The sequence below is a fragment of the Nematolebias whitei genome, chromosome 18 (genome assembly GCF_014905685.2).
Source record: "Nematolebias whitei isolate Nwh7 chromosome 18, NemWhi1, whole genome shotgun sequence".
NCBI classification, from domain to species: domain Eukaryota; kingdom Metazoa; phylum Chordata; class Actinopteri; order Cyprinodontiformes; family Rivulidae; genus Nematolebias; species Nematolebias whitei.
Genome location: NC_056515.1, coordinates 31,475,215 through 31,490,904, shown reverse-complemented (window position 1 = coordinate 31,490,904; position 15,690 = coordinate 31,475,215). Strand labels below are relative to the sequence as shown.

General features: G+C 39.3%; 2 protein-coding genes across 2 annotated transcripts in view; both read right to left on the bottom strand.

Moving 5' to 3' along the window:
• slc27a4 (solute carrier family 27 member 4) overlaps nucleotides 1-2,201 on the bottom strand; it is a 16,643-nt gene extending 14,442 nt beyond the window's left edge. The window contains exons 1-2 of the mRNA XM_037692318.1: nucleotides 1,983-2,201; nucleotides 267-428 (exon numbers count right to left, since the gene is read on the bottom strand). Of these exons, the coding sequence (XP_037548246.1) occupies nucleotides 267-427 (161 nt within the window). The 5' untranslated portion in view covers nucleotide 428; nucleotides 1,983-2,201. The remainder of the gene's footprint in view (nucleotides 1-266; nucleotides 429-1,982) is intronic.
• Nucleotides 2,202-4,480: 2,279 nt separating this feature from the next.
• Nucleotides 4,481-8,350, bottom strand: LOC119424819 (DNA repair protein SWI5 homolog). The gene is made up of 5 exons (XM_037692321.1): nucleotides 8,181-8,350; nucleotides 7,816-7,864; nucleotides 7,625-7,728; nucleotides 7,307-7,401; nucleotides 4,481-4,558 (listed from the first exon to the last, which is right to left on the bottom strand). The coding sequence occupies exons 1-5, from the start codon at nucleotides 8,276-8,278 to the stop codon at nucleotides 4,494-4,496; spliced, it is 411 nt and encodes a 136-aa protein (XP_037548249.1). The 5' UTR covers nucleotides 8,279-8,350; the 3' UTR covers nucleotides 4,481-4,493.
• Nucleotides 8,351-15,690: the final 7,340 nt, after the last annotated feature.

Genomic DNA, 15,690 nt, shown 5'->3' with positions numbered 1-15,690 from the left:
AGTTAAATGTCCTTATATTTATTTTAATGAAGTGGAAATGTAAAAAATAACAGGTACTTTTAAAGTGCCATCTTTTGCTTGAGGTGCAACGTTCAAGTGGAAAATTAAAACATTTGAAAACTTAAGCCAAAAAAGGAAACGCACACATTTTATGACTGTTAGTAAGACAAGCACAACAGGACAAAGATGTCTAAATAATAAAGAAAATTAAAAGTTATATTTTAATAATATTCTGAATTGTATGAAAATATTGTCTCCAAGCTTACTGTAAGTCCCTGCCAATCGTTTTGGCAAAAATCTCCAGGAAGCTCCATCCTCCACTTCCGAGGTAGAAGATCAGGATGCCCGGGAGAACCTGGTACCACGGCAGGCCCGCCAGCAGCCTCAACACGAACAGCAGGGCTATGCAACACGAAAGACGCATCATCCTAAAAAAAAACGTGAACACACGTTAAAAAAAGAAACATTCATTTGGCTCCAGATCATAACTACTTAAGGTTGAATATGTCTGCGCAGAGGTTGCTTTTGGTTCAAGTGTGCAGACGCGATGCGAACAACTGAAGAATGTTATCTACAGTGATTTGTTTACATGTGCTGGGCCTGTTTTCAGGCCAGTCCAAGTGGAATACTTTGCATGAAAGGGTGAAATAAAGTGAAATTACTCACTGAACACAAAAACAAGTAGACAAATCCTAAAAGGTTTAAATGAAAGAACTGGACTTGTTCTGTTATTGCTCAAAACTGAAGGCAAAAAAAGGTGATAATTTTAGATATTAAGCTAAAGTTTGGTGTGTGGTAGTAGCTGAGAATCATCTACAACGAATACTCCAACTTGCACACATCATTACTGAGGTTTGACCAAAACGGCAGCGACTTTGTCCCTGATCATCATCAAAAGATGATTTTATTTTAGACTCTTGCATGAAAGGCAGCGGGTGATATGCATTCCTTCTAGGAAAGTGAGGCTCTAAAATTTAAGGACATTTTGCTTCTTATCCAACAGCAAAAAAAACAAACAAACAAGCTTTTAAACTGCAGCTAGTCTGAATGATCAGTTTCACTACAACTGGCAAAAAAAAAATCTCCTCGCATGTGGACCGGGCCCAGCAAAGACCCTAAGCACCCCTCAGGAGGGAGAGTGATTTGCAGGTGTGTTCAGCTTGCAATATCAGAACGACTCACAGCAGCTTTAGTGTCTTCTGATGTGAAGCGAAGCAAGAAACAAACGAAAACCCACTCATTTGCAGATTAGTAGAAAAAGCTATAGAGACCTTGAGGAAACCTCCAAAAACCATAGAGATCTGTAGTAACAAGGCAAAGTGTTGTTGACACCTGATAGAAAGATGATCCTGAGCAGTAAATGATAGGTGCACTCATAATCTATTCATCAGCTTTGCTCTCATTTTTGTTTATTGTTCTGAAAAAGGCCCATTGGGTTAATTATTCTGACATGTTCCCCCTCTTCCTCCCTGCATGTGGTGACAATGAGCTATTTACATCCAAAGCATAAAGCAAACCATTAAATCCTTCTGATGGGACACAGAATGCCACAAAAGACAGGCTTTAGGAGGACAGCTGTCACTTAAAAAGCCGTCATCAGCTCACCGTTTGCTGCCCAACCCGGAAATGAGAAAGGCGCGGAGGAGCATCACACTGCGGCAGGAATCGGAAGATGAAAGGCAAATGTGGTGTTACCTCCAGAACCATGTGCGCGTGAGGCACGGCCTTCATCCGTGACCTGGTGGGACAGTGTGCTAACCGGACGGGAGGATGCGCAGCGGTAAAGGAAGCGGGCGGACAGCTGTCAAGGAGGCATAATTTACCTTTTAAGGACCGGAGGGGTTTGAATTTAGATTCCGAGCACAGACCCGTCTTTCTCCCGTTTAATAAAACCTGACCATCTTTCCGCTGAGCTCAACAGAACATCGCGGGGGCGATGATGATGGTCGCTTAGCAGGGATGAGCAGTGTTAGCCGACATACCTTGCTCCCTCTTTCTCTCCGTCACAGCATAAAGGTGCCCAGAAATCCACAAACGTGAAACTCGCTGCGTGAGATTCCACCTTGATCGGCTTACAGGCCAGCCTGGTCGCCCTCCTTTCCTCTCCCTCTCTCTCCGCCGCCGCTAGCTTGGCTTGACGGAGAAACGCAGACAAGCGGACACACGCTCCTGGGTTCAAATCCCACAAGCACCTCCCGCTGCTGCCCTCAAAACAGACCTGACAAGACGTGTCGACTTTGACCCCGCGGTCGTCAACCGTTTATTGTCCGAATAATTCATATCATCTTTAGGTTTATTGTAACCGGTGAGCTCCCTGGCAGGCGTAATTCAAATGACCTTATAATTTTCTGAGATGAGCCCGCCCACTTGCTGTTAGCGTCGAATCGGTGGATCAGGCACGATCTCTGACAGACAGGCGTTACAGCCAATCGAGAGAGAGGGGTCTATTTTGACGTCACCTCCGGCAGGGGTGGGGTTTGCGGCTGCGCGGCTGTTTGCTAACCGGCTAGAGAAGGCCCCGCCCCGTAATGACACAAGGCCATTATGGCGTCAAAAAGAGCCCTGCCTCTGCTTGTAGAGTCCGCCTCACCTCGCCCATTCATCATTCTGTTTGCCTCGCTCAGCCACAAACGGTCCAAACGACAAAAGGAGCCCGGAGGATGGGCAAGGAATGTGGTACGAGAACTAGAATTACTGCCTTTACAATGAAAACCCATTAGAATCCAATTAAATGAAGATCTAGTTGCAGGCTTTTTAATTGCTTTTGCACAATGTCATAGACTTAAATATCTAATTAAATTTCTGATTTTTTGTGCCACACCAAACTGCAAAAATAAAGACCTGTTTTTTTTTTCTATTTCACCTGACTGAGTTCCACAACTTTATCCAAAAGTTTGATTCAAGCAGATTCACATGTTAAAACATCAATGTAAAGATGTCATGAGCCATATTACATAACCTGATTTGATTTCTTCAGAATTGTTATAAAAACTCAGGATCACCGCTGCAACAGAGGGAACTTCCTCACTGGCTAGAAAGTAATTGAATAAATGGCTGCTTTGCAAATAAAAAAAGCTAAATGGTGTTGTGCCTGCATAAACAAACAAACAAAAATAATAAGTTACTAGAATTCAAAGTGTTTTGAACAGCATTTACACAGTACAAGAACAAAGTATGACTCAGGTGTGAGATAACGAATGAAACAGGTAATTGTGTAATCCTCAGACTATAATTGCGAACTATGACCTATAAGAGATTAAATGAAACCTTCCCTGTGTTGGATACCTAATGACACACAATGCAGTTAATTTTATCCATCACTCTAGTTGTGCAATTCTGCTGATAAAAGTTAAGCCTCATAATCACTAGACAAGATTAGGCCACACCTGTAACATAAACCCACACAAATGACTTTTTGTGTTAGGTGTGGAGGTTTTTAATAACTATGGTTGAGAATGTTAACTGTAGAATGCTGAATGAGGAGCTGGATAAGGCAGATGTGTGCAGCTGGCACTCCAAGGTCACCTCAGAGTCTGTGAGCTCGGCTGAACTGATAAGGTATAAAAACAAACTCCGCACACCGCCCGTGGCAGATTCTTGTGACTGGGCTTCATGTACTTCCTGTATATCTGTGTAACCAGTCCTGAAAATCTGTCCTCGCAAGTAAAAACCGGTTAAAAATCTTCTCCTGTCGAGTGTGGTTCCTTTAAGTGAGATAAAGCAAGAATGTTTGTATCCAACATTTTGTTCAGTACATCAAGAACATGCTTAGTTTAGCATATTTCTTAGTTCATATCTTAGATCTAATTACTAGTTTTTCTTTACATTTTATACTTTTGTTGGATGTAACTGGGACCCTGTGTACACAATTTCGTTCAACCACATGTACCACATGGGGTGCGAACGACAAAGAAACCTTAACTTTAACAAACACCTTTTTACAAGTTACCTTCATCAAATTTATTATATATTTATTACACATGTAGTGCAAAAAGAAAGTTGCATGGGGTACTAATTATATCACACTTTTGACAAACCTTTAAATAAAGAGACAATATATCCAAAGTCATTGTGCACATTTTTCCTTAAACTATTTGTCATCTCATATATGAAACAAACATTTAGTCAAAGTTACCCAACAGCTCCAGACAGATGGATGGAAAAAAAGGACAAAATCTTCATTGTCACTTGCAATCAGCTTAAGACCTGAACAGTTGGCATGTTTTAAATACCACGCCAGCATGTTGGACTAAACCTGTTCCCTCCTCGTTATCTCTGTCTGTCAAACAGCTCTATGAGAAGCTGTTAAATGTATATATATATATATATATATATATATATATATATATTCAAGTTTAGTTAAGTAATAAGTGCATGCGTCTTTATGAAGGTGATGCAATTACTCAATCCTCATCCTTTGGCCTGCTTTCATTGGTCTGACAAAGCATTCCCAACGTTGAACTTCTGATCTTTTCCCACCCCCTACTCTCTTTTCAGTCATCCAGTTCAAGACCAAAGTGTGAGTAGAGATCTCGTGTGGTGGTCCCCCTCAGAGCAGCTGGAAGACAGAGACACATTACAGGGTCAACTCCCTCTGGTCGACTTTTCAAACAATCCACGAAACACTGAACAGACCAGGATCACAGTATGAAGGACCGTGATTGCTTTAAAACACGGGGCTTCTGCTTGGTAAAAATGTTTAATAAAGTTGGCCCAACATGTTACTGATGAGGGACACAAATCCTGCATTTCAAACTTATACATTGAAATTAAAATAACGAATATTTTAACAAAATAATCTATTTTTAAAATAACTTAGAGGCTTCAAAAGGGAGATCCTTGTGGAAAACTGTAGCTTTTTCCTAATGATCCTTAATAAACGTTTTATTTAAAAATGGCTACATTTTAATCTAAATGGCAAACTTTGCCTTTATAATTTCTTGAAGGAAAAAAAGTAAAACGACTTAGATAACATTTTTGATTATAAACAGAATAGCCTGTCAGGAAAGAAAAAGTACATTTGTTTAACTGAAATTATTATCATCACTTGTTTTTGTATTGAACGCTTTTTGAATATTATCATCACCTTTAAAATTAGTATTTATAAACATGAATCCATCCTGCAATTACCTGAAAATGTTGATTTTTACACAAACCAAAAAATAAAACCTCACCATTAATAAAAAGAACAAGTTCAAACTTCAATAGCTTCATTTTTTGCAGACAGAAAGCCATGATCAGAGACAAAGGGACAGTTGTCTTTAGGACAGGACATCTCTCTCCACTGCAGCCCACCAATCACCTCCCTCAGAACAACAACATACAGTACAACGGTCCTCAGTGTCAAAGTGCAGATCTTTGTGAAAGTGTTTGAGGGGAAAAAAAAGTGACAAAGAGAGCGAGACGAGAGAAGATAGACACTGTTTGTGTTTGACTGCATGTGCACATGCAAGTATGAATATAAGCATAGGCGTGGACAGAGACTGAAATTGTAAGTGTAAGTGAAGAGAAAGACTGACATTGTGTCAGAGTGGAAATGCCATCTCCGTTCAGTAAGGTCATTATCATCTCAACTGCGCTGCGTAAAGCTTTACCTCACAAATAAGCCTTAATTTAAATTATCTTTGAAACACCAGTACTGCAAATAATAAAACTTTTGTAATAATGTCTACATTTTCTTTTACACTGACAAAAGACAACATATAAACAGAAAGACAAGTCAAAAGTCATGAGGGAAACCAGTTTAGCCATGATTCACTACAACTTTCTTAATAGATGTGAACTTTGCTCTCCTTACTCATCGGTGTTATGTTGTAACTCACGCATATTTTTGTTGAACTATCAGTTATTGTTGCAATAACATTATTTTGTTCAATGATTTCAGTAAGATCGATCAAATGTCCCAGCTGTTGATCAATATCAACCAGTTTATGAACAAATTTAATTAACAGGTTTTATCAGGTGGTTAATTCAAGGAATATGAGCTAGATCAATACCAAATTAATTTAATGCGAGTGAAATGTTATTAGATTTTGGTTATTAATAGCCAGATTAAACAATCAAAACCATTTCAGTGCTGTCAGACTCTAGCTAAATGAAAGACATGCTTTGTTTTTGGCTCTAATAGAAAACAAACGTGTCTCTCTGCTGCCCTCTACTGATTGGTTGAAGAATTACCTAAATCAACATTGTATTTCAAGCTTGCCGTTTTAATTTGCATTTTTTCCTATAGCCTGCTGCTTCATATCAGGTTTCATGCATACACCTCCCATCATATTTGTCTACCATCTTCTCTCTTTATATGTTTTAATGGAACTCATCTTCAAATGTCACATGGGATTAAAAATGTCAACAGTGATTTGTGCCACATCTATTGTGTCTAAAACGGCAGCACCGTGGCACAGTTAGTAGAACTGTTGCCTCTCAGCTAAAGAATTGCCAGATCAAATCCCTGCTTAGGACCGTTCTGGATGGAGTTTGATGTCCTCCAGGCACTCCCACAGACCAAAAACATACATGTTAGGCTAATTGGTAACTCCAAATTGTCCTAAGGTGTGAGAGTGTGAATGGTTTGTCTTATTTGTCTCTATGTGTCCCTGTGATGAACTTGCAACCTATCCAGAGTGGACATGGGTACCAGTGACATATCCAACCTGGAAAGGAAGAAGCAGGTACAGCTAATGGAAGGATGGGTATTTAGAATATCACGTAGTTTTATAGCACATGATCACACTGCCAGTGTGTCACTTAGTTCATGTTTCTCAGATTGTTTGGTCTTAAAATAAATGAGCAAAGAGGTGTTAACAAGTTTCACATTCAGCTGGTAGTTTAGACCATTTGTGCTTTCAAGCGGCTAGTCTGACAACAATAAAATAAAATAAATAAAAAAAGAAGTTTAAATTGCCATCAAACATTCTGAATTTGTTATGAAAAGAACAGAAGCTGCAACTAGAAGAGGGACGATGGGGCGCTTCCTCTAAACGTCCAAATGACTGACACAATGTTAAACAACTCAGCTGTTTTGTTATACAGAGGGCAATTAACATTAATCCAAAACCAAATGATTTTCACGTCACTGTCCACCTAAAGATTGAGTGTTCATATGATAATCAGAAGACAAAATCATATTGATTTAATAAAACAAATTAGGCTAAAAAAATGTCCACTTCAGTCACATTTGTCGAGCTGCAAATCTGGATTGATGTAAACTAATAGTTCGTGTGCAAACATTTTATCAGACTTTTTTCCAAGACATACACAAAATTGAACATGGTGAAATAAAACATTTGCACAGTATATCTCTTACCGATACGACCTAGAAGTGACTGTCCAATGTCTTTGATGTCATTGTATTCATGCAGCTTATTAATATGAATGTCCAGCTCTTCAACTCTATATCCCCTGAAAAACAAACAGAATATTGGTCTTAGCTAAATAAATTTTTTGCAAATGCTTGGGCTCAGAAACAAAATGTCACGTGATGAACAATAAAAAAAAAATCCTAAAGAACATTTCATGTCCAAAGAGAAGTTACTAATTCCTTGTTTCCTCCTGATATTTTAAAAAGCCACAATTTATCTCAGCCCAAACAAAATTTGAACCAGATGTACACATTCATACTTACTCTGCCTCCAGCTGTGCTATCTCTAAATCCAGCTGTTCCTGTTTCCTTTGTAGCTCTGCCACCTCCTCTTCAGGACTAAATTTAGGACTTTCAGCTACCTGAAGCTGTAAAATGCAGAATGTACCAAAAAAATGTCGTGCATTCATGGAACAAAGTACAAGAGTTGTATGGAGACAAGACAAGCTACTTACTGGTGACTTGAAACTGGCGTGCACTTTCTTCAACTTTGAGAACGGAGTTCTAAGAAGAAATGGAGAGGTGAAATCTTCATAAGAAAATATTAAAAGTAGTGAAAAAAGAAAATAGATGAAAAAGAAAATAATGGCCATCTCTTGTCACAACACAGCCTCTCTTTTACGTCAATTTATCTTACTTTTAACTACTCAATTAGCCAAATAACACATATTTAACCCCTCAGTTTATCATGGTTAGCGTAAGAACAAGACTTTCAGGGCTACTGAGTTGTGACAGCTTAATGAAGTCAGGGTAAAAAACAGAGGCTAACATTTAGCAAAGGTTGCTAGCTAGCTTTCCTTACAGCTAAGCTAACAGTTACCTTTTGAACGCCTCTTTCTTTGAGTCGTTTTCCTCCGGCGATAAAATATGAACATTGCTTGCACTACAGTTGGTTTCGGCGGCCTGCTCCGTGCTCATATTGCTTTATGTGTGACAACTTTCATTGATTTAACTTCCAGCAACACCAAGAAAATTGGGAAATTCGCAGTTCGCGGCTAATGTAACATAGTGATATTTGATTGGGTGTTAAAGCGAAGAGGCGGGACTTTGTGGTGGTTACTATGGCAACTGGCTGCGCCAAGAAACTTTTCAATTTCATTCAATGCGCATGCGCAAAATAAAAACGAACAATCTCAGATTTATCCTGATTCATGTTCAATACTGTAATCCAGGTAGAAAAATCTAAAAAAGTAAAATCAAGTTCTCTGGACTTTTTTTTTTTTTAAAGAGAATCTCAGATTTAAGTTAAACGTATTCTAGTGCTGGATCAATAAAGTTCTGTCTTATCTTATCATGATGTACTTAATAAAACAAAACTGTGAGAAAAAAATACACATTTGAGAACACAAAACACACACCTCAAAACACAATAAAACAGAAAATTTGTTGATTTAATATGTTGGGTCAAGTGAAGTAGCTAATACGTGCTAAAAAATCTAGTTATTTTATTTAATTTTTTTAAATTGAGGAACATTTTGTTTTATGTTTTGTTCTGTTTCTAGCACGTAGTCTACCACAAAACCTGGATTTCTGAACAGTTTCATAAAATCCACAGCACACTGGAAACAATTTAATTGATATTTAACCTGTAAGTCACTTCTTTAATTATTTGTTTAATCATATTGCTCATACAATAACCATGCAAATTAAAAATTCAATGTCTAAACTCAAATAGCTTTAAATATCTTAAATATCACCTAAAATCAAACAATGCAGCAAACTATTACATTGGAATATTACAGTGTTTAACAGTTCTTAATCGGTACACACTTTCCTTTAGTGATGTAAAAAAAAAAAATTAAAAAAAAATTATATTTGGGAGGAATGCATCAGCAAAATAATAATAATAATAATAATTTTTTTTTTTAAAGAACACTTTATTGGCCACCAGGTGGCGAGAAAACTGCAAATTTCATCTAGTCTGACAAAATTTCAGCCTCTGAAACACTCATCACACTTTTTACTGAGAGAAATATTGCACGATTGCAGCAACACTGTGACATATATTTATTTGTTAATATGGACAGAGTGTTTTCTGGATCAATAAAAAAAAGATAAGCTCTTAAACTGACTCTTATGGCGAAACAAAAGGCTACATTTAGTTAAAAAAGAAACAGTTTTTCATCAAATATTAGTCGTCAAATCGTTCCACATTCTTTTACCTGCCGAGTTCATAAACATAAAGAGGCGCACAGAAGGTTCAAGTCTTACAACGGAAACAGACGTCATCGAGCTGACAAGAAGAGGATGAAGCAGAGAGAGAAGGGCCGGCAAGATGTGCGTCAAGAGGAGTTGATGTTGAGGTATGGAGGGCATAAAATCTGCTCCATTCTGTTACGTCCTCTGGATTCATTGATTATTTATTAGTTGTTATACAGAAACAGAGAGTGTGGGAAATGAAAAATTCAGACTAGAAGCATGGCTTTTCCCCCTTTAGGAAACTGCACTATTACACACACTGGGCGGTAATGGCTCATGTGTGGGCGAAAGAGATATTCATGGAGGTCGGTTATTTCTCCCCATCTACAACACAGAAGAGTCACATGTGTTTGTTGTAACAACATCCTAAATCAGGACTGCTCTCTTTAATTCTTATCAAACACAAACCAGTATTTAATATGCTCACACGTACATAAATTCCTCCTGCAGTTATAGGAATGTTGCTGCAAATGATAGCAACTTTAGAGACAATTTTGGACCTCCTGAAACCAGAACTTATAGTAGTCTGATGTGTGACACGGCCTGGCAAACTGACAAGGAATTGAAGGCAGGATTCTGCAGAGCAGGTAATGGTGCACGGAGTCAGCTCAACAGCCACAGCTAGACACAACTGGTTTGTTGTTCTAGTTGGAAAACCTCCTACTGTTTGCGTGTTTATAATTCATGGAATCCCAGCTGCTCATTTCCTCAGCATCTAAATTTCACTGATGGTGGGATGCAGTCAGGATTTTAGGGGGAAAAAAGCTGAAGAAGAAGCATAAATGCTTGAAATTGAGAGATTTTAAGGAGTACAAAAGACAAATTGTGGATAGACAGAGTGGGGGAGAGTTTGCATACTGCTGCTAGGTGAAGCGAAGGTGAGGATGATGATGACCAGCATGTCGTAACGCATCGATTCACATCTAAATGATGCTCTGTGAGGCAGCTTGTGCTGAAAGTCAATTTACCTCTATCTCAGATTGCCTCTGCAGGCCCTTTTATTGCAACAACAAATGCAGTCCAAACAATGCATTTATTAAAAGAAAGCATGAAATCTGTGCATTTTTCAAAAAAACTTTTGCACAAATGTTATATGTTTTTTTGAGAAAATATAGAATCAGAATCAGAATAAGCTTTATTATCATTGTACAGTGAGAATATGTCCACACAGTCGTCCAAAAGATGGGCAGAGTGCACGTAGCTGCTGCTATGATAGCGCGGCCTCTTATCCTTTTCAGAATACTTTTTTAGATAGAAAAGGGGAAAAAAGCCATGAGGAGAGGATAGTGGCATTACAAAAAAGATCTCTTCACACCTTGTCCTATTAAGACACGATTTAAGACATCAAAAAACTCTGCCAGCAAGCACATTTATGAACACGTTACGTATGCATGTGACAGCAAGGTGGTCCATGAAGCACTTCCAGATAGACCATAGACCTGATAAGATGAAGGTCAGCCGGCACAGTTCTGATAAGCCTCCACAGAAGATCTCGGGGGGAGTGCGATAGAAGTTTTCCCTTAGTTTATACATTTCCCAGGAGAAATTGATATGTCGGCCTGTTTTTGAGGCCAACTGGGGAGTCAGATTCAGATATGCCACATCTGTTGATTTTTTTCAAGCAGACTGTTTTTTCTTGTCAGCCTTGAGTTTTACTGGTACTTTCACAATCCAAAATGGCCAGATTAAGGTGCATTCTACTGGTCCATGCTTACGAGCCTCCTCCAAGGTCGTTTCCAACATGCTGGCAAGTCCCAAAGCCGCAGGTGGCCTGTGATTTTCACAAATTACTTCCATCTTACGGTTTAGCTTGTCAATCAGCTGATTTTGAGTCCTCAAAGCACAAACCAAACCTTCACAAGCAGGCAGCCTGACGAGGGCCAAATTAGCTGCAGCTGTCTTCTTGTATGTCGATAGACCAGGAACCAGCCAATTCCAAAAAGCAGGAAACCTGTTATCATAAATACGGTTGTATATGTCTTTGGAGTCCTCCTGAGATTCTTAGTGTAACATGAGGGCTCTCCAGGACCCTGTCGCTTTTGTTGAAAATATTTTGTCGATTGCGCTGAAAGTCCATCTGATCAGATCCATAACAGTCGTTTTCATTTCAGAAGATGTGGAAAATAGGAGCTCACAAACAAAGATCAAAAAAAGCTGGAGGAGAACAGGAGAGAGAAGAGAACGCATCCGCCTCATACAAGAGCGAGTGAGGAAACAAACAAACAAACAAACAAACAAAAACTAGACAAATAGACTAGCAGCAAAGCTATGAAATACAATTGGCTTGAGTAAAATTTTGAAGATAGCTTTTAGAAGAACATTCAGATGCAAAACACCTCGCCTGTTGCTCGAGTTGTGCTTTGATTTAAAACAGCTGCTTAATCATTTGATTGTTTTTTCATGATGACCCTGCAAAATTCTAAAAATATCAATAATAATATGGGGTTAGTTATAATGAATGGATGACATTACATTCCTTGAAAGGTTATCAACAGAAAAACCCTCGTAATGAATGAACTTTAGCACAATTTGTGGTTTTCCCATTCCTCCACTTTCTGAATCAATATGCTGAATGTGTGTGCACGGCCTTAAGCTTAGATGAAACCCTGTCAGACTCTGCAGACTTGAAATGGGCTTTCAAGCATGTAGAGGAGTGAAAGTTACTGGGTTGCCATGAATCCCATGCAGGAATAAAAATAAATCAGACAGAGGGAGCCAATTAATGTTGACTTTTAGTACATTACATTTAAATGACAGTGACTGCGATTAAAAAAAACATTTTTCATGTTTTATCAATGTGGCACAAATGTCCTTTTTAGAGTTTTTGCAAATCAGTGTAACTCAAGTATTTTTGCATTAGAAGGGATGTATCATAATTTGAATATTTATATATTTTCATCAGTGTGGTTGCATAAATACCATGACAAAATGTCTGCATGTCTAAAACGGGCATCATGTGATATTTCCTCCATCTGTCGTGTGTTCTGTTTCTAATTCATTAGCTCTGACTCAGATTTCTAATCATCTCCTTTGTGACAAAACAGTTTTTTTCTTTCCCACTAATATTAGTTTTTGCCTCTGACTCATTTGGTTTCCTGCCCGAGTAAAGTTTCCTGTTCTCCAACTTTTAGTAGGGAAATACTTTTCTCGCGCTGACAGTTTAGTTTCTCATCACTCTTGGGGACATGCTCTTGATTCGTAACCATTTTCATTCAAATGTGTTGCAGTTTGTACCTCCTGTTTCCTTGTGTTTGCCTTCAAAATGTCTATTTTGCATTAAATCAAGACGAAATCAGCACTATTTCTCTTTCAGACAAACAGCAGAGATTTTTGTCTGCTTATCATGGGAATGAAAGCCTTGGTAACTTTAGCCTCTTAATGATGGAGCTGAACTTTCTTCTTCCATGGTAGAATGACTGTACAACACACAGCTTCAGTAATTTTTAAGAACAAGAACTGGGTACAAAAATGAGCATTTCTTCTGTTTTTTAACTTGACAAGGCAAAGATATATTAATTTCTTGTTAGTGGTCATGATGCAGCTGCTAGGTTGTCGGCATAAAAATAGATTTGTTTGACAGTAATCATTGTTCAAAGGTCAAATTAAACATCTAACTGACCAATACTCCTTAGATTGAAGGGTATTAGTCTGAATGATCAGGATTTTGTTCCCTAGTGTGTCTCCTTCTCGTGGTCTGCTCCGGTTCCAGCCGCTCCCTGTTCCTGGTTGTCCTTTCCCCAGGTGTTTGTCATCGTCTGCTCGTTAACGTCTTTGTTCCTCATCGTCTGGACCTTGTTCTGGTATGGCGTCCTGTCTCTGTCTCCCTCCGTGTCTCCTCTATGAAAATGTAAGTTTTGCTGCCATGTCAGCCTCTTGTTGTGTGAATGCTTATGAAGCATTCACACTATTGTGATCCACTTCTAAATTCTTCTGTAGTTTTTGGGCAACTTTCTCATTCAACAATTTTTGTGCTATTTCAACCAATCATAAATCAAAATGTTCAGCTTTTTTAGAACAATCCTGCTATGACTTGGTTTTGGTGCAACTTTAGCTTTTTGAAATATTTAGCCTTTTCTGCCATTTTTTTCTCAGAAATGAAGTGACCTCATTTTACATCCTTCAAATCTTTAGATGTGTTTACAACCTTTTACTGCTCCTTTCACATTTTTTTTTGCGGTTCAGCTTCTTTCATATTCCTTGTACAAATGTAAAAAAATTTTCAGCTGTTTTTCAGCTGTTTTGTGCTCCTTTTCTGTTAACTACATAATGTTTGCGCTTCTTCTTTCTGCTAATTTCAGCTTCTTATGCTCCTTTCAGCTTATTTCTGTGTTTCAGCTTTTTCTGCTTTTTCAGCTACTATTCAGCTGTTTAATGCTAATTTTAGCCTTTTCAGCTAATTCCACATTTTTTGCACTAATTTAAACTTTTTTTCTGCCTAAATAAAAATAAAAGTTCTGTCCTCTTCTGGTAATTTAAACTTCTTTCTGCTTTTTTAGCTACTTTTCAGCTTTTTTTGTGTTAATTTCAGATTTTATTTACATAAAATCCTATTTTTTTTGCCCATTTCTGCTTATTCAGCAATTCTCCAATTCATCAAATATGTCTTCCCTCTTTTTCTTCTGCTAACTTGGACTTGTTTTTCAATTTCAACTACATTTCAGCATTTTTTTTTTCTAATTTCAGCGGTTTTTCATCAAGTTCTTCAGCAATAAGCATTCACACTTGCATTTTCCCATCCATCCATCCATCCATCCATCCATCCATCCATCCATCCATCCATCCATCCATCCATCCATCCATCCATCCATTTTCTTCCGCTTATCCGGGGTCGGGTCGGGGGGGTAGCAGCTTAAGTAGGGAGGTCCAGACTTCCCTTTCCCCAGCCACTTGGGTCAACACCTCAACTGGCTCCTCTGGACGTGGAGAAGCAGCGGCTCTACTCTGAGTCCCTCCCGGATGATCGAGCTTCTCACCCTATCTCTAAGGGAAAGTCCAAACACCTTGCAGAGAAAACTCATTTCGGCTGCTTGTATCCGAGATTTTGTTCTTTCTGTCACAACCCAAAGCTCATGACCATAGATGAGGGTGGGAACGTAGATCGATCGGTAAATTGAGAGCTTCGCCTTTTGACTCGGCTCTCTCTTCACCACGACAGACCTGTACAGTGCCCGCTTCACTGCAGACGCTGCACCTATCCGCCTATCGATCTCACGCTCCATTTTTCCCTCATTCGTGAACAAGACCCCAAGATACTTGAACTCCTCCACTTGGGGCAGGACCTCCTCCCTGACCCGGAAAGGGCACTCTACCCTTTTCTGGCTCAAGACCATGGCCTCGTATTTGGAGGAACTGATCCTCATCCCGGCTGTGTCGCATTCGGCTGCGAACCACTCCAGCAAAAGCTGTAGATCACGATCTGATGAAGCCAATAGGACCACATCATCTGCAAAAAGCAGAGACGCGATCCTAAGGCCACCAAAACGGATCCCCTCACAACCTTGGCTGCACCTAGAAATTCTGTCCATAAAAGTTATGGACAGAATCGGTGACAAAGGGCAACCTTGGCGGAGTCCAACTCTCACCGGGAACGAGCCCGACTTACTGCCGGCGATGCGGACCAGGCTCTGACACCGGTCATACAGGGACCTAACAGTCCATATCAAAGGGCCTGGTACCCCATACTCCCAGAGTACCCTCCACAGGGTTCCCCTAGGGACATGGTCGAACGCCTTCTCCAAGTCCACAAAGCACATGTAGACCGGTTGGGCAAACTCCCACGCACCCTCCAGGACCCTGCTGAGAGTGTAGAGCTGGTCCAGTGTTCCACGACCAGGACGAAAACCGCACTGCTCCTCCTGAATCCGAGGTTCGACTATCCGACAGACCCTCCTCTCCTGAACCCCCAAATAGACCTTACCAGGGAGGCTTAAGAGCGTGATCCCCCTGTAGTTGGAACACACTCAACACATTTTCTCAGGAAATACAAATTCTCTAGTTTCAGCTGTTTTTCATCAAGTTCTTCAGCAATAAGCATTCGCACAGCGTTTTCGCTGGAAATGCAATTTCTCTAGTTTTCTTTAAATAAACAATATTATTTATTTTACCTCCAAGTTCTCGGCTTCTGTCTGCAT